The following is a 22247-nucleotide window of genomic DNA, read 5'->3' as shown; positions in this document are numbered from 1 at the left end:
CAAAGTTTCCATTTCCTTGGCTATAAGTGAGATCAATCTGATTTACCACGTGGGATTGTGAGTCAGTGAGGCCACATGCAGATGCGCAGTGCAAAATTTGCACATTCACGTGCAACAGCCCTGCCTTTGCTTACCGGTGATGGTGCATCTGTGTGTGTGTGTTTCTTTCCCAGGGACGCCCAGTGGTGATATGTGATAAGGAAGATACCGAGACCATTAAGAACACTAACAGAACAATCAAGGTGCCCCACTCCGTGGACTGCTTGCAGGGCATTCTCAGTGTGATCCCTTTACAGTTGCTGGCTTTCCACCTTGCTGTGCTGAGAGGCTATGATGTACGTGATGGGCCCCTGCAGAAATCTTGGACTTTTTTTTTTTTTTTTACCCAGTGCACTTTGAGAGTTTTCCTTTAAAATTTTTAGCAATAGCATTTGAAATCCTTCAGATATTTATCTGTCACCTGTTACAGTGGCATGGCCCGATTTGTAAGTTACATCATAACCTTTTCTTACATACAGAACCTGAAGGAACCTTGGACCCTAACTCCGAGATTAGAGATGACCTCCTTGGGGAACACCTCTGTGTTTCCTGTTTCTTTTGGGGTAGCTCTTGGCAGTTCTTGTTTGGGACGCCCCCACACACCACAGGACTTAGCATTCCTGGCCTCGCAGTCACTCTGACAATCAAACATCCCACTCTTCCACACTTCCAGTGTCCCCTGAGAGGGCTGCCACCTTTATGGAGGACCGTAGGAGCACTTCCTGTGCTGAACCTACTCCTTCAGGATCCTTTTTCCTCTTTTCAAGACTTTTGAGATACATTATTTGATTGTATTTTCCCATTTTAGTTATTTGTAGTGTGTAACTAACATGGTTAATGAACATGTTGTTTTCTGGTTTTATATACAAAAATAATTTGCTTAGAGTAACTGCTCCTCTCCCCCTGGTCTATACAATATTCAAATAATGCTCTTTTTTTTGCAGGTTGATTTCCCCCGGAACCTTGCCAAATCTGTAACTGTAGAATAAGGAGCATCTGCAACTCTGGGCGATTGAGCAACACAAGACACCTTTTGTATTTAACACCTTGATTTAAAATAGCACCCCTCGAAGCCTTTTTTAGTAAATCCTTATTTATATATCGGTTATAATTACTCCACTCAATTTGTGATTTTTGTGAAATTACCTCATATTTTTCCAGTAATTTGTGGGGGAGTTTAAATAATGGAATTTATATTGGAATTGTTATCACAAAGAGATTTAGCTCTCATTTTCTTTAAAGGATGCTGGATGTTGGATTTCTGGGTCCTCCACTTCAGCCTGGGAGGACTATGTGTTTTTAAAATAATTGGCCTTTGTTTTACCGAGCTTCTATTCATTCAGCTCAAAGAAAGTGTAGTACATTTAATTGGATATCTGAAGCCAGCAGCAATGTATGCTAATACTTGGACATTTAATTAAGGTCTTGCTAAGTTTACGTGTAAAGAGAAGATGCTGTGATTTGTTTTGAAGTTTGTGTTTTGGTTTTAAATCAAACTGTAGAACTTAAAAAGTGAAAGCTTTTCTTGGTGGAATTTCTTGGTGGGATTTCTATGTAAGTTACATTAACCTGAGTCTCTCAGACCTGTTGCTTGTTAGGTGGAAGTTGAGTTCACTTAGGAAGCTAGAGTGTAGTGCATTGGTTTTTCTCCAGTTCTTAACAGCAAGTTATTTGCACAATCTCATAGCACAAACTTTTAAATTTGAGCTGCTTTAGACAACTGACAACATGGTTTTCAGTGTGAAGATGGGGGACATACAGATGGGGTGTCCTACTCCTGGTTTTTCCATTTTCTAAAACTGGTTTCTATTTTCTAATATCTGTAGTTTTTTTGTTTTGTTTTGTTTAATGACTGCTGAATGACTTAGTTTATCTTATTCTTTGAAACTACCACACAAAGTTGTTACTAAATGTCTGAGATTAAATCAGTATTGATATATGTAGATTTCTCTTTAATTTTGCCCTGAGGAAAATTGTCTTGTAGTGAATTTTAGCTTTTTACTGCCTTGTTGTATAAACTAGTACCTTTGCGCCAGGTGGAAGTTCTCTGTAGTTTGGAAGATTTGCAAGTTTTTTGACTAATCACTTGACTCTAAGTGTGTATGCTGGGCTAGGCTTCGAGAAAGCCGTATGCTTTACACTGAGACTAGTGAAGGATTGCATCAAATATAATGTTACTTCCTAGGTATTTTTCTCTATTATCTGTGTTTTACTCCTGAAATATATTTAGGAATGAAGAAGATATGAATAAATAAAGTGAAATCGAGGTGCCTTCAGCTGGTTTACATCAGAAATGGAAATTAACAATTTAGATTAAAATAGAGTAGAATATTGGTTTGACACCCAAAATGTCTTGAGTAATAATTTCCCCATGGGTTTTTTTTGCCAAATCTTGGGGGTTATAGGGCAGCGTGTCTGTGTTTTGGTGAAGTCCTTCTCTTTTTAAAGTTTTCACTTTTAAATTGTGAAGATACTTAGCATAATTATTTAAGTAAGTTCAGCCTTTTTCTTTTTTCTGTGTTTGAATTTCTTGATGAGGTTAAGATTTTCTAAAAGCAATTGCTGCAAGTGCGGCCCATAGTTCTGCTTGTGTATTAGGGTTAGAAAAAATACTTTGCATATTTGAGGTACTTTGGAAGGACTGTCATAGATGGAGACTAGAAACCTGATTGTTTCTAAAAATAAAGTAAGGTTACTATTTACATCTTATATATAGCTACTATGGCTATATCTATGTATTTTAAATGTTTCTGAGATTATTTTGTTTAGGCTTGCTAATTTTAGTATATGTTTAGAGTCATTTCTTCTGTTTGTTAAATTATGCATTTTATGTTTCTGATTTGTATGGATTTGGCATTTCCTAATGGCCTAAAAAATTTGAATCAGCATCCTAAGTGAACAAATATGTGAAATCAATCATTAGTTTTCAGTTTCTCTGTTTTTCTCTTCTATGGCTGTCTGTCTGTCTCTCTCTTACACACACACACACACACACACACACACACACACACACTTCAAGCTAGGATATGTTCTGAATTGAATATCAAAAGCTGATATTAAAGAACAAAGAAGTGGTATTTTCCAAATAAACATGGTTTCTCTTCATCCCTTCTTGCTTCTTATTTTATTTAATGTAGTGATTTTTAAATGCTTTTACACATTAATTATGAACACAAATACTGTAATGAGGCAAATCACTAACAAGTACACGTGCCCAATTAAAACCAATGTAATCTAGGATAAGAAAACCTGATTTTTCAAGAAAGATATTCTACAAAAGGAGTCCTTTATATAAAAAGTTCTTTCTTGTAGCACATTTAAAGTTTAAATTCATTCATATGTAACTTAGAGTTTCTTACCTCAGCCATGAGCCCTTTTTAGGCTGGGGTCGTGTGTAACCTCTAACACGTGGCCCAGTAAATGATTGTTACTCTGCAGTCAGTCAGCTTTTCTATCTCTTTTAAATTACCTATGCCATAGATATAAATGATAAGAGGAAAATTAATGTTAACTGTTTTTAGTTTGCTATATGTCAGCATCCTATTACGGGCAAGTCAGTGTGTAAGAAACTGAAAAGGATATCTTGTTTAAAGTAAAGTCTGCTTGTCACCAGGCCGTCTTATCACCGGTGAAGATTAAGATGATTGCAAGGCACAGGGTGAGAGAGTGGAAAAATGGAGGTGAGCTGGGTTGTTAAATGTTGTTAGCAGATTTGTTCACTTAGACAGTGGTCCAAGTTTAGGGGCGTATTATGTTCAAAAGAGGTTATTAAAATGCATTTTGTAGAGTTAGCTATTATCACGGGCTGGTTAGACCATATATCTGTGGTACTCCAAGGAACAGCAAAGGCGAAATGCAGGTAAAAAGCAAGCAAGCATAGATAGCACTCAAGGGGAGGTGACACAGGGTGGAGTGCAGATGGGGCTGGGGGTTAAGAGAGCTAACACAGATTTTCTTACGTTTTGTGGAAAGTTGTTTTTAAGATGGTAGTGTCTTATCCTTCTGAATATAGGTCTCTTGGCCTAAGCTAATAATGAGGACAGGGGGAAAGGAGCCCCCTGCCCCCCCCCTTTAAAGCTCCTTGGTGATGTTCATTTGGCGCTTATTTATATTAAAACCTTCAAAGAAGGAAGACCAGCTGAAGTGTTTGCTTTAACAAACATTTTAAGAAGTCTTTTGGAGTCAGTGTTTTATCTTAAAAAAAATTAGGATATACTGTAGCAATAAAAGGGAAAGACTAATGTTAACTATTTATTGTATATTACAATTTAAGTGATTTTTCTAAAAGCACAATGTCATTGGAAAGTGTTTATTGAAAAAGAAATCATAGCTCGCATAGAATTTGTGAAGGCCAAAGAAATGGAAGGAAATGGTAAAGGAAGATATTTTAGCCTTATATCCACAAATTTAGTGGATTTTGTATACCAGACCACCAGATAGAGTGTCTTATCCATGAAAACATATTTCAGATTACTTTTTTTAACCTCAAGTTCAGAAATACTAACACATGAGTTTTTCTCACAATATTTAAGGATAGTTAAAACATCAGTATTTCCCTAGCTTGATGAATTTAACCTTATCTTCAGATCTATGACATGACAACCAATAGGACTGATAACATTAGCTTTGAACCAGTCATTTCCAGGGTTAAAATGAACATCATAGTTAACTAGCAAGACTGTAAAGTTATGCTGTATTAACTTATAAGTCTGTAATAGCTTGATAATCAATATTATGGAATCTACCATCAATAATGGCTAATGAGAACATTTTAGGAAATTCTTGAATTACCTTTCTTACGGTACTCAGAATGAATATGGGAATGATCCTGTTAGCTTTTTAAAATGTTCTGTGGCTATTTTGTTTTCGCTTAAATAAAACTTTTCATATTTGTGTAAGTTATACTTTTTGTGAGCTGGAGATTTTAGAATCCTTGCTTTGTTTCAGTTTTCTGTTCTTTTAAGACGAATGTTTAGTTTCCTGAGCCAGTTGGTCATTTCTTCTTCATGTCTTGTAAGTCCAAGAACTCTAACAGTGAACTGTGAATAAGTTACCAAAACTTAGTGAGAATTACATTTTGAAGCAATTTGCCAATATTTGAAGTGTGTACATGTTGGTAGATGTGTTAAAGATTGTATTGCACTAAGAATGTAGCCAGTGTTTAGTTGTTAGTAAACTTCTCTAATGCTAGAAGTTAATCCGTTACTGTTGCTTTTTAAAAGAAGAGATGATTGCATAAATGTAATCAAAAGTTACATGTCTCCACTTCAACTTGCCAATTGTTTTAGAAAGAATCATTAGATAAAGCAAAGGCTCTATTTTTTCTGATGTCATACTCCATAGATACTGTACCTTATCAAGTGTTTTGAATTTTTTTTTGTAAGAATGTGTTTCTAGCGGATTTCTGGTGTATACAGTGATCGACACTTTGCTTAAGTGATAGTTGCAAAAGAAGGATATTTAAAATGGGTGAGTAGCAAGACAGCCTGTCCTCTAAATCTAAAGTTTCTGAAGTATCTGGCAATCTGTTAATTATAGAACAAAGCTTCCTTTTACAGGATCCTTTTATAAACAGCAAGCTAAAATCTCTATCCCTGGTGCTTACAGCACTCGCTGTGTTCTGCAGGAGACAGAGTTCTGCCAGGGTGGTTTGAATGAATAGCTGTGCTGTTTTGCCTTCCCATAGAACTGAGCCCGGTCTCTCAGCTCTGTCTCCGTGTTGCTCTACAGCAAAGCCTGGGGCTGCCACACAGCACGGATCACTTTTTCCGTGGGCCACGTTTTGGCATAAAATCCAGCTTTACTTTTATTAAATGGTTATCTTTAAATTCACCTCAATTGGCTATCAGTAAGTATTTACCGAGTACTTAGTAAAGGCCAAGAAATAATTTCCCTAAAAATTTAGAGGCCAGTTTGTCACTGGGAGTGGCATTTAAGAAAAAGGGATTCTTTCAGTTTTTTGGATGAGGAAAGAAGTAAGGGTTAAGTCTCCCTCACTGATCTCTGTACGTAAATAGTTCTTCCTTTTAAAAAAAAAAATGGTGTAGGAACTTTATTAGCTTAAACATCCTGGAGCTATAAACTAATCTTGTAATAATATACAGACAGATTGCCAGGTTACAGGTTATTTAACCAGCTGATCTGTTCCCCAGAAGTATGCGTGTAATCAGAAAAATTCATTGTTCTTTTTTTTTTGGTTAGCATGTGTACAAGAGATTATTTCTAAGATTGAAAGGCCATGTTTTTGAACTTCATATTATTAATGTGATTCGTTGGCTGAAATTCCAAGGTTCACTTATTGTGTTTTCTCAAATGTATTTCTCCTAATGCTGTTATGTAGCCATATGTACCTTTTCGTATTTCAAAAGATTTTTGAAAATGAAGTCTGGATGTGCAGTTGAAAATATGGAATAAAAAATGGAGCTTGTAAACAATTAGAGAAATGCTTTTTGGATAGAATTGTAGTTATTTCCTTCCACCCACTTATCAGTCTACCTTGGTTTGTATAAGATTAAAAAGGCTGTTTATACTTATTAAGATGAAAGCTCTTGACATGTTTTCATATGCTTTTAATTTCTGCAGTATAAAGAGTGATTTAGAGGCATCCAACAGTTTAAAAATAGAGCCTAATAAGGTATATCCTGGAACTCACAGCTATTGCATACCTTGGGGATCTTTAGAAGTTAATTTTTGCCTCTGTCACTCAGCTTTGTATGTTCTGGAATGGAGATAAATATGGTAAGGTCTTAGAAGGAGAATTGCCAGACTTCCCAAAGCCTGTGATAGAAGTACTCATTGAGAATTCTGGATTTATTATAAGTAGAAGGCAAATGACCTCGTACTACTTAACTAATATATTCTCTCTCTCTCTTTTTTTATCTTTATTTATTTTGAGAGAGAGTGAGGGTGAGAAGGTACACGTGAGTGGGAGGGGGGCAGAGAGAGGGAGAGAGAGAATCTCAAGCAGGCTCTGTGCTGTCCGTATGGAGCCCCACATGGGGTTCAAACTCACAGGCCGTGAGATCATGACCTGAGCCAAAATCCAGAGTCGGATGTGTAACCAACTGAGCCACCCAGGTGCCCCTAATACATTCTTAATTTGTGAGACCCAAAGGTTGATACCCATTAGTTTTGGGTTGTCCTATAACATCCTGGTTGCAAAGGTCTAGATGTATCAGGGTCACTACAGTTTGTTTCTGCCAACAAGCCCTTTCAGGTGACACTCCTGTCTTCATGTTGTCCTCACTGATGCCAGTGTGGCAGCATCAGTCATGGATGTTCTACTATGGCAAGTGCAATGTGGGATGGACTCATTAGAAAGCTTGGTCTTCAAACAGTGCCCCTAATGGGATGGAAAATACCTGAGACAAGGCTTTTAGTTCCTGGCCAAGGGAAATAGCAGTAAATTCAAGTTCCTGTTAGACTTGAATGTAGTTAACCAGTTTGGTTCATGGAGGCTTTTTGCCCCCATACTTTGTATGTAGAATTATTTTGAAATGTTGAGCACATTTGCCTTGAATTCTATCTCTTGCTTCCTAATTTTGTATTTATCCTTTGAATAAAAGGTAAACCCAAAATTGAATTTACTTTTGCTGCTGTGTAGAAACCTAGGAACTGTGGGAAATCCTTACAAGATTTTTATCTTATGTTCTTGGTTATTAACTTGGACCCATGTATTGTTACTAAAGTTCAAAGTGTTTCTTTGAAAGAAACAAATTAATTTTAAAACTTCTTCATATGTACGGTTTTTGCATGTATGTATGTGTGTGGGGGTTTTTGTTTTTCTTTCTTTTTTTTTGATGTTTTAAGTGAAGTGGAAAAATACCCTGGCTTCTTAATGCAGAATTGATTTTACTGATACAACATTAATAACTTAAGTACTTTGAGTTATTTTCTCAGCAGAGACCTATTTGTGTAAATTTGTGTGCGAATGCCTGGTTCCAGGAGTAAAGCGTGGAGTCTGGAGTTCCCCAGAATAGACAAAAGCTAGTTGACTTGTAGACATATTGGTCTCCTCCACTTGGCCTTCCCAAAAGGTGATGTTCCTATGTTATTGGTCCTCACTCAGTTCCTTTGGGCTCAACATTGCTGAAACTAAGGAACGGCAGCTCAGAGAATGTTGATATCCTATCAGAAGACAAGGCTGATTTTTAAGTTATTTTTATTTTATTTTTTTTAATTTATTTTTGAGACAGAGAGCATGAGCAGGGGAGGGGCAGAGAGAGAGGGAGACACAGAATCCAAAGCAGGCTCCAGGGTCTGAGCTGTCAGCACAGAGCCCGACACGGGGCTCAAACTCACGGACTGTGAGATCATGACCTGAGCAGAAGTTGGACGCTTAACTGACTGAGCCACCCATTATTTTTTAAATTAAAGAATCTGTTATGGCTTGACTTAGGCCCAAACAGGATGCTTCAAAACTTGGATCATTATTTAAATGGATAACCCTTCACAAAAAGTAACAGCCAGCTCTTGCTTTTCCATTCTTACCTTGAGCTGCCTAGCATCCTGGTGGGTCTACTAGGCACACACACCATAAGAGAAGGTCCTGTGGACACATGGGCTCTGCTTACACGATATTTGTGTTTCTCATTGCCTAAGCACAATGACTTTGCCATAGCAGTTGCTTAATAAACCACTTGCTGACCTTAAGTTACACTCTAAATAGCATTTTAATTTATTTTCTTTGAGTGCTTTTATTTGCTGAGTTAGAGTTTGGTCAAGAAGTCATAAATCACTACTGACTGGCATTTCCAGTGGGAAAGGATTTAATATGGGGAATTGGGGCTTACACAGCCATGAGGAGGCCTCGGGAAGGGGGAATGAGGCCCCTGTGCAATCTGCCCGTGTAGGAATTGCAAGGAGCCACAACTGTTGGAAGGTCTTGTGGCACCAGGGTGGGTGACTGCCAGAAAGATGCGTGGAAGCTGTTGGCAGATCCCACATTAGCTGTCTGATGCCCATTAACCTGTTTGCAGTTTGCCGCTGGAGAATACTTATTTCTACTTTCCTGTTCCAGATTGTGTGCAAGTGGCTCTCATTGGTGAAATCTGATTGGATCTCTGTGGATAGGTATACAGTGGAAAGGAGAACTTAGAAGGGTGGGCTGGCGCAAGATACTCAACAGACATTGTCCAGCGCAGTTCACCCTTGGGATTACCCAGCATCTATACTCACCCTTGTGTCCATATTTAAATTTCCAAGGAGGATCAAAAAGGATATGATTCTGGTTGATATGTTGCAAGAATCCCTGTTGAAATAAAGACACACCCTCTTCCCAAGAAGAGGAGATAAATTTCACAAATTTCTCTCTATGTGTTGTCCGTTTCTCTCCCTTAGTCACAATCCCCCTTAGTATAAAAGTCATATAGTCTTAAGTGGAATACTTAGAAGGGGGAGGGGCCAAGTTGATTAATTATATAAACGTATACATATCAGGGAAAGAACGTGCACTGCTACTTAAGCCCTCATTTGTACAACTAGTCAAGAGTCCCTAGTTTACTTCAATACATACGTGTACACATACCAATACATTTTCTCTTCCATTACCCATTTTGTGTTTCCTTTGGCCTCCACGAGCACCCAGGTAGTGGTGCCTCTCTGCCAGAACTTTTTGCTTCTCTCTCTTGTAGCTAAGGTTGGGACCCTACCTTCTCTATTCTTGTATGTAAACTGCAGGCCCATATATGTAGAGAGGTGGCAGCAGGAATTTCTGGCAATAGTGAGACTAGGTAACAGGAAATTCCTGGGATAGAGAAGTTAATGTTGGATGGGAATGCAGAAGAAAACAATCTCTTATCAAGAAAAAAGTTCTCAGAAGCAAAAGGTAAGAAAGCACTAGGAAGAGAAGTGACAAGTATGGAAGCTGGTGGCAATTCCGGGGGGGTGGGGGCATCTGTTCCTCTCCTGGAGGCTAGATCTTTTCAATTCCAGTGGGCTGCCCATGACGGGCAGGAGACAAAGCCACAGTCTAGAGAAAGGTGGGAAGTCAGCAGAATGGAAAACATTCTTGGCAAAAGAGTAACCCAGGAAATATGTCAGAGAGGGTTAGGACAAGGGAAAGGGCAGGCCTCAGCCTTGGTTGTGGTGGATCGGGGATAAATCTCCCACGGGAATTCCTTACCACAGCTAGAATCATGCAGGTTTTGTGCAGACATTTGCCCTACCTGTTTGTCCTAAAAAAGCCTCAACCTGAGAGGTTATTTTACAGTGATCCTGAGTTGATGGAGCCTCCAGGCACCTGGCAGAAGCCAACCCAAATCTTTTTCTGGAGCAGGGAACTTTCAATATAAGCCTCAAAGCACTTTCCAAAAAACAAGCTCAGAATCCCAAATCACAGACATGCTATCATAAGTGAGAAAAAAAAAGGCAAATGACAGAATCAAATTTGTAAAGACGTTTTAAGTGGGAGGAAGAATTGATGCAGAAGATGTGAGGCATTTTGACTGCAGGGGCAGCGACTGTAACGATGCAGCCACCAGCCACTGAAGGGGCGAGACATGGATGCTCTGGGGTCTCCAGAGGGCATGTGGCCCTACCAACACCTTGAATTCAACTCAGTGATGCTGAGTTTGGACTTCCGGTCTCCAGAACTGTTAAGAGAGTAAATCTCTGTTATTTTAAATCTTCACATTTGTGGTAACTTGTTACAGTAGCCACAAGCAAATGGATTCAGAGAGCTTGCGTTCTCTTTTGTTGTATTTATTCCGAGTAATTTTTGTTGTCCTTGTAAATGGTATTTAAAAGTTTTTTTACAAAAACATAAATTTAAATTTTCTAACAATTTGTTGCTGGTATAGAGAATACAATGGGGGCGCCTGGGTGGCTCAAGGGGTTGAGCATCTGACTTTGGCTCAGGTCATGATCTCACAGCTTACGAGTTTGAGCCTGGCCTCGGGCTCTGTGCTGACAGCTCAGAGCCTGGAGCCTGCTTCCAATTCTTTTTTTTTTTTTTTTTAATGTTTATTTTTGAGAGAGAGAGAGAGAGAGAGAGAGAGCATGAGTGGGGGAAGGGCCGAGAGAGAGGGAGACACAGAATCTGAAATAGGCCCCAGGCTCTGAGCTGTCAGCACAGAGCCCAATGCGGGGCTCGAACTCACGGACAGTGAGATCATGACCTGAGCTGAAGTCGGAGGTTCAACTGACTGAGCCACCCAGGCGCCCCCCCCCCCCGCCTGCTTCCAATTCTGTGTCTCCCTCTTTTTCTGCCCCTCCCCCGCTCATACTCTGTCTCTCTCTCCTTCAAAAATAAATATTAAAAAAAAAAGTAAATACAATGAAATTCTCTATGTTGACTTTTGTTCACTGCAACTTTGCTAAATTGATTTATTAACTCTAGTGGATATTTTCTATGTGCACTATTTTCTTACCCATGAATAATACCAGGTTTGTTTCTTCCCAACTAATCCTTACACATTAAAAAAAAAAAAATTGCCTTAACTCTGCTGCCCGGGGCATCCAGTACAATTTGAATAAAAATGGTAATGGAAACTTCCTTCAAAATAACTCTGCCTATCTCCCTAGAAGGGTCCTTTGTGCCTGATTATAGTTAATCCACTGACTTTCGAATTTCAACTATATGCTTAGAAATTCTTTTTGTTATTTCTCAACTTTGGTCACTATTTTCTCTCCCTTGAAGCTATTTTGAACCTTGTCTTTTACTTCTTTAAATATGATATGCAGACTTATCTTTTTAAGTCTATACCTGACATTTCCAATATCTGGATTGCCCGTTGTTTCTGCTGATGTTCACTCCTGGTGCCTTGTTTCTTTGTGTGCTTTTTCGTTTTAGCCGTGAGTTCCTCGGAGAATTACTTTTGGGAATTCTTTGAGGCCGAGGTTGAAGGGGCTTCTTTCTTCAGAAAAGGTCTGCATTTATTTCTGTGAGGTGCCTAGGAATTAACCAGTCCAGGATTGCTTTCTACATTCATGGTTTGAGATTTTGTGCCATTAGGTGATGTGAACTTGGGGCTTAAAGCCGTACAACTCTAACTCCTAAAGGACCTGATTGGTATCCTGGTCATCACTGTTTCCCAGGAGAGCACAATTTTGCAAAAAGAGACTACCGCGTCTCCCTTAGACACAATGTCTCCTGTCCGGCCTTGGGAAAGTAGCTCTCAAATTTTAACATGTCCGAAGAGCCCATTAAAAGATGCAGATTCTTAGGTCAATACCTGAGATTATGATTCAGCGGGTGGAGTTGTGGCCCAGGAATATGCATTTTTAACAATCATCAAAGATGATCTGTGTGTAGGTGGCAAAAGTCCACACACTGTAAGAAACAGTCTTTAGTCTTTAGATCTCGTAGCTTCATTGGGTCCATTGTGGTGAGACGGCAAAAAGCAAGCTGAGGACAAAGCACAAGCTAATACACCACAACACCCCCCCTTGGGTGGGATATGTGTGACATTCCTCAGGCACTCCTGACTCCCCAAGAACAAAGGGAAAAACAAATGGTTAACTGATAGAGATCACAGTTTTGCAGGACATGAATCTCCATCAACTTGGAACTATCTTAACGATTTACAAGAAAAAAGCAATCTCCAGCGATCTATAGACTCAATTTCCTGGGACCCTAACGTCACTCTCTCCTCCGTAAGTTAGAAGATCATATAGAATCAGTCACTCCTCACAATCCCAGTGCAGCTCTTTCTGCCCATGGGTCCTGTCCCCGTGCTGTAATAAAAACAACCTTTTTGCACTGAAGATGTCTCAAGAATTCTCTTGGCCATTGGCTCCTGAGCCCCACTTCAAACCACATCAATTGTACAACCTCGTGGCTCTCTGTCTCCCTGGAGGGGAAAACATTCATCACATCGGTTCAATAGCTTCTTATCTCTTTATATTCATGGACCCACCTACTTAAGTCTATTGTTTGGACCATGGTATAGGAAGGAGCACTAACTATGTGCCCTGCAGATATGACTCTGAGTGAACTAATAAGAGCAAAATACCTTGCATGCTGTGGTGCTGTGATTTATAATAAATACATATTTGGTTGTCCAGTTTCTTGCACAGAGTTCCTAAAATTCCAGGAATTTCCTAAGTGAGAAATGTCCTAAAGTTTATCTCTTTTGTTAAATGTCCTTTGTTATGTTATTGAGGTGACGTGAAAGCCCCTGGGTCACCTAAGGATGGGGGCTTGTTGCCAGGGGAAACAGTCATGTGATTAGATGACTGGAACTTTCAGTTCCACCCCTTGATTTCCAGAGAGGAGAGAGGGGCTGGAGGCAGAATCAGTCAAAATGGCTAGTGAATTACTCATGCCTATGCGATGAAGCCTCCATAAGACACAAAAGGATGTGGTTTGGAGATCTTCGAGGTTGGCGAACACACGGAGGTACAGCAAGAGCGGTGTGTCCGGACAGGGCAGGGCGGCTGTGTGCCCCTCCCTGCATACCTTGCCCTATGTACAGGTATCACATCATCTGGCTATTGATTCATATCCTTTAATATCCTTTCTAATAAACCAGTTATGTAGCGAGTATATGGGTTTCCTGAGTTCTGTGAGCTGCTGTAGCAAATCAATTAAACCCAAGGAAGGGGCCGTGGGAACCTCTGATTTATAGCCAGTCTTGTTGGAAGTATGGATGACAGCCTGGGCATGCAATTGGCACCTGGAGTGAGGTTAGTCCCGGTGGAATCTGATGCTATCTCTGCGTAGACAGGGTCAGAACTGAGTTAATTGCTTGGTGGTGATGTGGAAATGTTGGGGAGTTTGGGGCCGACAGCCGAGAAAGAATTCTTGCTGAGAAGGCCATGCTGCACGTTGGCTTGCCTTGCTGAGAAGGCTGTGTAAGAACCCACCGTTTTTAACCCATGGAAAACACTGGAAAAGTTTTACAAGGTGAAATTACCCAATTTTGTAATTTAAGTAGTCAGTAGAGGACATTGACAGGAAACAGTAAAGATAGAAATCCATCGTGGTCTAGGCAATATTCCCACACATGTCTGTACAACCAACTTCCTAGGAAATGGTCCTGGTTGGGAATTGGTCAGCTCTGACTGGAGGCCCCTGGGACCAGAAGCGGCTAGACCAGAGATGTGGAGGGGATCACATTAGACCAGTGAGGAGGAAAACTTTTTTTTTTTTTTGACATTTATTTATTTTTGAGAGAGAGAGAGAGAGAGCGTGCGCGCGCACGAGCGGGAGAGGGGCAGAGAGAGAGGGGACACAGAATCCTAAGCAGGCTCCAGGCTCTGAGCTGTCAGCACAGAGCCCGACGCGGGGCTCAAATTCACGAACCACAAGATCATGACCTGAGCTGAAGTCGGACGCTCAACCGACTGAGCCACACAGGCAACCCTCATACGGGAGTCTTAAGATTGGCAGCCATCCTTGTGACTTTGGTGGCTGTCCTGTGACCGAGACTGACCACTTTTTGTATAAGGACAGAAACAAAGAGAGGCATCAAGTTTCTGGGTCTTATTACCATTCCGGCCAGGGTACTAATTTCCAGCCAAAAAGCAGGCTTTCTCCTTCCCACAGAGTAGCCATGGGTTAGGGGACTGCAGCCTGAGCAAACGACGTGAGAGTGTTCCAAAAAGGCCATATTCCCTGAAATGAAAGTAAAGAGAGAGGAGAGGAAATACTCACCAAATTTGCACCAAGGCTCAAAGTCCAGACAAGAAGACTCAAAGCCGCACATAAGACACCGAAATGACGAGGTCTGAAGTGTTGGGATCTGGAACCAATGGCCAAGAAAGAATTGAAACATCTTCGGTACAAAAAGGGTGGTTTTATTGAAGCACAGGGACAGGACCCATGGGCAGAAAGAGCTGCCCTGGGATTGTGATGAGTGACTGATTACATACTTGGGAACTGGGGGAAGTAAAGATAAGGGGAAGTTCCCGAAAGGATATACTAAAGAAGACTCAGAACCCTGGAGGCCTAGCAATTGTCAAGCTCAGTTTGTTTTTCCCTCTAGCAAAGCATTAACATCAAGACAGTTGGGAGTCCCTGGAAGAAGGTCATATTCTGCCCGCCTCAAGTATCTGTCAATGGGCTGCAAGTTATAAGGAAATTTAATTTTATCTACATTTCCTATTGCCTTTGTTCCCCCCAGCAGTGGTGTGGGAATTGGTATCGATATATACACTTTGAAGAAAGTAATGATGGAAAAGGCCTGATTGATGCAGAAATTTGTGTACCTTCTCTTCCTGCTCCTTGGTTGGGGCTAGAACTAAGCAGAGGCATCATTTTCTCGGTGTGAAGCTTGGACTGAAACACACCAGGGGAAGCCAATTTGCCCTTCTCTAAAAGTCATTTTTGGCTCCCACCTACCCTGGGTTAAGTTGGAAATGTGTGAATGGAAGCCTGAGTTGAGAATGAACTGGGGCCTTCAAGCTCTTAAACACTTGTTACTCGAGAGAATGTGTAAGAAAGGACTTTTAATCCTGTACTATGTGTAACATATGTAATACATGTAGCATATGGAAGGTAAAACTTACCAGAAATGTGAATGGGAAGTAGGTAATCGAGAGAGAAGAAACTATGTATTCTCTATCAAATTCAGAACTCTAAAAATTAAGCAAAAACTATAGCAAGCCAAGAAAAAAAACCCCGGAATTTGACCAAACTTAATAAATGACTTTAACTCGATTTATTGCAACATCACTATGTCCGTGCAGGTCTGGTTTCCCTGGTATCTTGAGGAGAACATTTTGGGTAAAAGCCATACCCGATGCTCAGCCATAAATCTCATGCTTGAAAATGATAAAGTTCTTGATTCCAGTTAATTTTATTTCTTTCTCTTATATTATTCATGCTTCTGTCCTTTTGGAAATTGGAATGTAGAATGCAATGTGGCAAATGTGAAGAAGTGGGAAAAGCTGTTGGAAAATGATCTGATGTCAATTTATTGTTCTCTTCGGAGTAGAGCCATCCTTTCCCCAGTGCTTGAGCCTGGATCTTCTGCCTCGGGCTGCGGACGAGAAGGCGGCTGTCACTGCTGCATTCCTAATGGCCTCTCTTGTTAGGTGGATCAGGGATCCCCACTCGGTGATCCCCACATGGGTCAGATGTGTTTGGACGTGGAGAATGGGTGGGCTGGGTCTCCCAGAAGCCTATTCAGGTGAGGCCCTGTGGATCAGACAGGATGACTTGAGCTTAGCTGCTGGAGAAGAGCCAGGTGCCCCCACGTGGGCCAGCCCTTGGATGTGTGGCTGGGTTCTTTGGAAGGCAAGGGCATCTTCTGCTAAAAATGTCAACAAGACGATAAGACAGTGAGCACAGCAGCCTGGTTTGGGGTGCGTTAATTGGGAAGAACACAATGGCAAATAGGGAATTCTCCCCAGATTCACCACACATCACCAAGTGGCCTGATTTTCGGGCAGAGTATAGAGGTGTTGGGGGAGCTCTGTGGGTGGACGCCACCACAGAGAGAGGTTGCACCGCATAGTCAAGCAGTGGCTTTGTTCAAGGGCCTCATGGAAGTACACCTCTTCCTCAGGAACAGTACCTTGGAGGCCAAAGCCCTCTGTGAGCAGGTGGGAGAAAAACCCAGAGCAAATGTGGGTTACTGCTGGCCGTATGTTAAGGTTATTTCATTGGCCCAGCAGGCCTGTGGGGCCCAAGGAAACTTGGGTTGCATAAAAAAGGAAAAGCATACTGTAGTTGGCAAACAAAATGTGTCTTTGTGTGTGAGAGTGTGTGTGTGTGAGAAATGAGCTTTCATTTAGAAGCTTTGGCAGTGGTTTCAGCCAGTTCCCCAGCACTTTTAAAATGATATTTTCTGAGCCTGGAAACCAAGCAGGCAGATCATGGAATTTTGGCTGGAGATGTTTTTAAAAAATGTAGGCTAGCAGTGAAAAAGGAGGCGGGATTTTGGTGGGGAGGCCTTTATGGGCTGCAGAGCAAACCAAGCAGGGTTACCATGGTGGTGCTTCTACTGTTTATATAAACAAAGGTTTTTCCTGACAAACATACTTCATGTTTAATAATCCTCAATCCACAGGGGCCTCTGCTCTTTGTGTGTAGCTAGTTCATGCCATATGGACTTGGGTAGAATTTCATTATTGTGTGTGTGTGTGTGTGGTTTTTTTTTCCAGGCACCCAATACACTTCAAAATTAAGTGTGGAGTTCCGATATCTGAAGTGCAAGGGTGGGAGGGGTTTAGTGATTGCAAGAGAGACTAACCTGCCAGATGAAAGTGTAAAACCAGACCTTTTGTGATCTAAAGTCTATTGGATCAGCCTACACCGACAATTCAGAAGCACAGACTTGTACTCCAACTACCTAATTTTTCTGTCGCTCTTAAGAGCACTGGGGTCCTCCCAATCAATCACGCTTCATCATATTGCCATTGCCTGAGATGTCGCCCTCTTGTTGGCCCATATCCAATCATTTGTGAAGTCTCTGCAAGCTCTCATATCGCAAGAGGACTCGTTTGGTTATGAGTAAAGAAAAATCCTACTCTCTTGCACTGAAGCACAAAAGTGGATTTACTGGAGCATGTCACTGGAAAGGCAGGATGGATCTAGTGGGCTTCAGGAACTGCTGGATCCAGCTTGCATGCTCCTGTCTGGAGAGGGTCCCAGATTCTGGCACATCTGATATTGTTTGCTCCCCACAGTCTCCAGGAAGACAGTCCTAGAAACTTAAGGCCTGAGAAAGGAAACTTATAGAGTGCTTTCAGGCATCCTTTTTCCAAGAAACATGGAGTGATCAGGAATCTCCACAAGCTTGGGTAAAGCTGTTTGTATTTTTCTCCCTCCTGAATATCTGGACGCATCTCTAGACCTGTGTAGAGGCTCAGCAGCCTGTGGGGGCTCTTCAGTTGTTGCCTCATCACTGCCTTCTGGGGTCTCCAAGACCAGCAGGGAGCACTGAGGGGCCATGTCCAACTATGGGCACCAGACTTCCCTACTGATGCCCTTCCACCATTTCCCTGATGAATAAACTGGTTCTATTCCGAGGGTGGCAAAGTGCACGATGTATATATGCATGGCACCAGGATTCCAGTGATCAAGATGAAACCTGACTGTGTGCCCTGGGTATCCTCAGGAGCAGCTAATCTGGGGTCCATCCATTAGCATTATTTCTTCAACTTCAGGGTCCCTTACAACTATAGGACCTCAGTGTCTACCACCACCCCAAATGACACAGGCATTTCTGAAAGTTCTCAGGAGTTTTACTCATGTGTTTGGGGACAAATCCATCCATGTCTTCCGCCAGGTCTGGGTTGGATGTCTGCCACACCTATTGTGCCCTCTCCTCAGGGCCACGCCTGGCTTCATGAGCACCTCCCTGGTCACCCCACCGTTCCAGATCCTCGATGTACTACAGGGCTCAGCGTCTGGGGTGGGTGGGGCTGAAACAACACCATGATGTCCACTCTGTCATCTTTTGCTCTACTGTCTCCTTTTCAAGTTCCTTCTCCAGGTATCTCCATTTCCCTCTCCCCATATGAACACCACAGGCCCTACTATTCCAGGCTTCTGTCCTCACTACCTGCCATTTTAACAGGTGACCAGCCAGGCACAGAAAGACCTCCAGAATCACAAAGTCGGTTGGTGACCACTAGGGTTGGTAATCCAGATGTCCTCATTCTCTGCTTTTCCCCTCTATAACCAATTAGCACTTTCTCAGTAAAAAATAGTATTCAAGAGCACTGTTGGTTTAAAATATTAAAATTTAAAAAAAGGTACCTTGCCAATATAGCAAGGGTTTTAGTTTTGGTATTCTAATTTGAGACCCATGGGAGGCAGTGGAATAATACTGACTGGCTAATTGCATGAGGGTCCTAAGGGAAGTCACTTAAGGTGAGAGGGAAAGGACAACTTTTGAGTAAGGCTGAGTTCAGGGGGCACAGAGCACCAGAGCTTTATCCCTGAGGGCCTCCGCCAGCGGCCATGTTGAAGGTCAGAGCTGAGTATTGGGAATAGAGGGAGACCAATGGACAGAGAAAGGGTCAGCTTATGTCACAAGGTGGCCCAGACTCCCTGGGGTATGTTGAACTAATTGTTGGAACCTGTCGCGGTCTACAGTATCCACAATTCTGCAGGTGGGGTTGAACCAGGAAAAAGCTATTTTGTGTTGTTATTGTGCCCCTCTTGTACCCCGGCGCCCCAGGAAGGTGTGACTGGCTGGAAGCACTGGCTTGCTCAGGAGGACAAAATAAACCTGGGGGAAACCCGAGTGGTGCCCAGGAAGAAGACAGTCGCCATGACGGCCAGGGGCCACCAGGGGGCACTGCCTCCCCAAGCCTGTCTCAGCGCAAGCGGGCAAAGTACCGCGGAGTCGGGACGAAGGAGACAAACGCAGTCACCAGGCAAGGCCCTTTCTCCGTCTTCTTGTCCTTTTCTTCCCTGCGGGGCGCACCGCGCCGGCCGTAAGGGGGCGCGGAACCTCAGGGCCGCCTTGGGGAGCCGCGCGCGCTGCGGGCCTGGCCGGGGCGCCCTCCGAGCCCTCGCGGCCCCTACCTCCCCCAGCTCCCTGCGCTCACGCACCGTGGCCTCCCTCCGATCCTCCCGGGAAACTGGGGAGCGACCGCCAGGCGTCAGGCACTTCTTAGGCCCCGCGGGCGCCGGCCGTCCCGGATTTCGGTTCTGGAGGGGAGGGGCAGAGGTCGTTCGCGACTGTCCCGCGCTGCCGCCGCCTCCACCTGTGTCTGGAGCCCCGGACGCACCCGGTCGACCGGATGGTGCTTCAGTCAGCCCAGACCTGCCTCTGGGAGGAAGGCTGACCGGGCCTCCCGCCGGGCCACATCTGTCTCCGGCACCCCCGGGTGTGGCCGGGATAACGGGGACTGTGACCCGAGCGACAGAAGCTGCAGGGGCGCGCAGTGACCACAAGGGGGCGTGTGGAGACTCCAAAAGGGCAATGGTCGCTGGTACCAGAGTGGTTCTTTGAGGCCCCAGTCGGCCGCAGTGACCGGGCAAGCACGGTATCGCTTTGGACCAGCTCCTTCCCCGCTGCTCGCTCGGAAAATCCCCAAGAGTGCTCTGAACACAAGAGATGAATATTCCCCTGTAAAATGAGGCCATCCTGCCTCCCATCCAGGGTCAGGGCAGGGGTAAACGAGCTGGTGTCAGGGCACCGGCCCCTGGACTGAAAACTTTCTCTCTGCCCTTTTAGATTTCTGTGGTTTCTTGCTGCCCCCTTGACTGGATGCAGCAAATGGCTGTTGCCTGGGACAGCTGGGCCTGGAGTCCTGGCTTCCTGCCGAAAAGGGAGCAGCGGAGAATTGGGCTCTGGCTTCCGGCTGGGCTGGTGGATGACCCCTCAGGTGCGTGCCTTAAATTAGGTGCTGCGTTTACACACAAAAGGCCCCCTACGGTTGTGCCAAGCCCCAGGCCCTCTCTCTTTCCTACTTGTTGGTGGCTAAAGCCCGTGTCGTACCCACCATTTTAGATCCTCAGGAAGCTGACATCCCCCAGCCATAAGTATGAGCGTTTGCCATTTGATTGCAAATTGCAGTTTTCTGGTGGCTTATAGCTCAGGTTTTGAAAGCAAGAAAGTGAATCTGCCTGTAAATAGCTTGCTCAAAATTGTTCTCTCCTGCCTGTTTTCTCTTTGGCTCCTACTCCTTTGGCACAAGGAACACAGCAAGGCTGGGCTGATTTTTCAGTCCACAGCTACAGGGGGGACAAGAAAAGAATGTTGGTGTCCCCAAGGTCAGTGTGTTGTCTGTCTCAGGTCCTGGGCTGTGGTGTGACCAGAGCACCTTTGTCTTGTCAACTGAAAGGAAAAAAAAAAAAAAAAAAGGCAAAACTGAAAAAGAACAAAGGCTTTTATTTTGGGTCTCAGAATTGCAGTTTGGGGAGCAGAGAGTCTGGAGTAACCAGAAAAGTGCTCATGGGGGGAAAGCAAGGATTTTTTTTTTTTTTAAGAGAAAGAAGGAAGGAGCAATGACATGATTTCGATAAAGAAGAGAAGAAAAAACCCCTTCTAATTTGGTGCTGACTGGTTAAGCCACTTCTGATTACTGTTATTGATTATTTTATTATCGGTGCTATCAAATGAAACTATCCCTGGTATTAATTAACATTACCTACCTCACATGACCCAAATGCCAGTTGCTCTGTTGAAATTTTTTTTTAATGTTTATTTATCTTGAGAGAGAGAGAGCACGCAAGCAGGGGAGGGGCAGAGAGAGACAGGGAGACAGAGAATCTGAAGGAAGCTCCAGGCCCTGAGTTGTCAGCACAGAGCCCGATGCGGGGCTCAAACTCATGAGTAGTGAGATCATGACCTGAGCCGAAATCGAGAGTCGGATGCTTAACTGACACCCAGCCGTCTGACTGTGTTGAAATGTTATGAGCAACTGCTTGTAAAGCTATTGCCGCTTCTGGGCCAGTTCAAGAGTTCATTAGCTGGAAAAGAAAACGGAGCTTCAAAATGGAGTCTCCTATGCCCAGAAATTTTATACAATTCCACAGTCTCTGGCTGTACCTAAAACGAGGGCCCAAAGTGAATCTGCCTTGGTTTAGAAATTGGATCTGGTTATTCAAAACAATTCTGAATTACTAGATGTGGAGGTAGCCTTGGGACTCTGGGTCTTACTTAACGCCTGCTTCTTCCTCAGTGAACAACGGTCCTGGTGGAGAGAAGGGCAGATGTGGAGAGAAGGGCAGATGTGCAGCCTCTGAGGCGGCCAGCTCCTATGCTCATCTTTATGGTTGTCTTGGAGGAGTTGGCTTGGCCAAGGTCCGGCTGAGAGGTGATCTGAAAGGGCCTGGGCTAGAAGATGTGGGCAGGGAGTGCCGGCCACACCCAACAGTAGATACAAATGGGTCGACTGTGCCTTGGTCTTGACCAAAATGCCCGACTGGCTTGCCACTGTTTGACCGGTATGTGTGACTCATAGCAGTTTCCCCGCTAGTGTAAAACCACGTTTCAGTCAACTTCACCGCCCACTGTCCATGCAGGGCCCTCGCCTCCATCCCCGCAGCATGGCTGGCCTCTCCTGAGCTTCACTCAGCGTGCTGTCATGTAAGAGTGGTCCTGGTGGTCCTGGCTCTGCCTCCACACCTTGTCAGTATGAGGCTGCCCTGGCCTGGGAAATGGGACACTGCTCTCTTTCCTGCTATTCCCTGCAGGTGGGAAGCTTTTCTGTTCATGTCCAGCAATGCGGCTGAGTTCAGGCTGACATATTGAATAGGGCTGTACTGGAGGCCCGGACAAGTGGAGGGCAGTGAGATGCAGAGCATCCTGCGTATCCCTCCACGAGAAATGGTGGCTCTTTAGGGTCACCAGACTGTCCTT

The 22247-nt window shown here is 43.4% G+C and overlaps 1 protein-coding gene and 1 long non-coding RNA gene across 2 annotated transcripts in view; one reads left to right on the top strand and one right to left on the bottom strand.

The window, feature by feature from the left end:
• GFPT1 (glutamine--fructose-6-phosphate transaminase 1) overlaps positions 1-2955 on the top strand; it is a 54103-nt gene extending 51148 nt beyond the window's left edge. The window contains exons 18-19 of the mRNA XM_047068640.1: positions 174-335; positions 984-2955. Coding sequence (XP_046924596.1) covers positions 174-335; positions 984-1028 — 207 coding nt within the window. The 3' untranslated portion in view covers positions 1029-2955. The remainder of the gene's footprint in view (positions 1-173; positions 336-983) is intronic.
• Positions 2956-15873: 12918 nt separating this feature from the next.
• LOC124503051 (uncharacterized) lies at positions 15874-19554 on the bottom strand. Its single transcript, XR_006960102.1, has 2 exons — positions 19490-19554; positions 15874-16120 (listed from the first exon to the last, which is right to left on the bottom strand). It is a non-coding gene; the product is annotated as an uncharacterized LOC124503051 (long non-coding RNA).
• Positions 19555-22247: the final 2693 nt, after the last annotated feature.

Source organism: Lynx rufus, unplaced genomic scaffold (genome assembly GCF_022079265.1).
Source record: "Lynx rufus isolate CCGP_SWC_20201006 ecotype Redwood Valley unplaced genomic scaffold, mLynRuf1.p SCAF_8, whole genome shotgun sequence".
Taxonomy (NCBI): Eukaryota; Metazoa; Chordata; class Mammalia; order Carnivora; family Felidae; genus Lynx; species Lynx rufus.
Note: the sequence above shows the minus strand (reverse complement) of the source record. Positions and strands in the feature narration are given on the sequence as shown.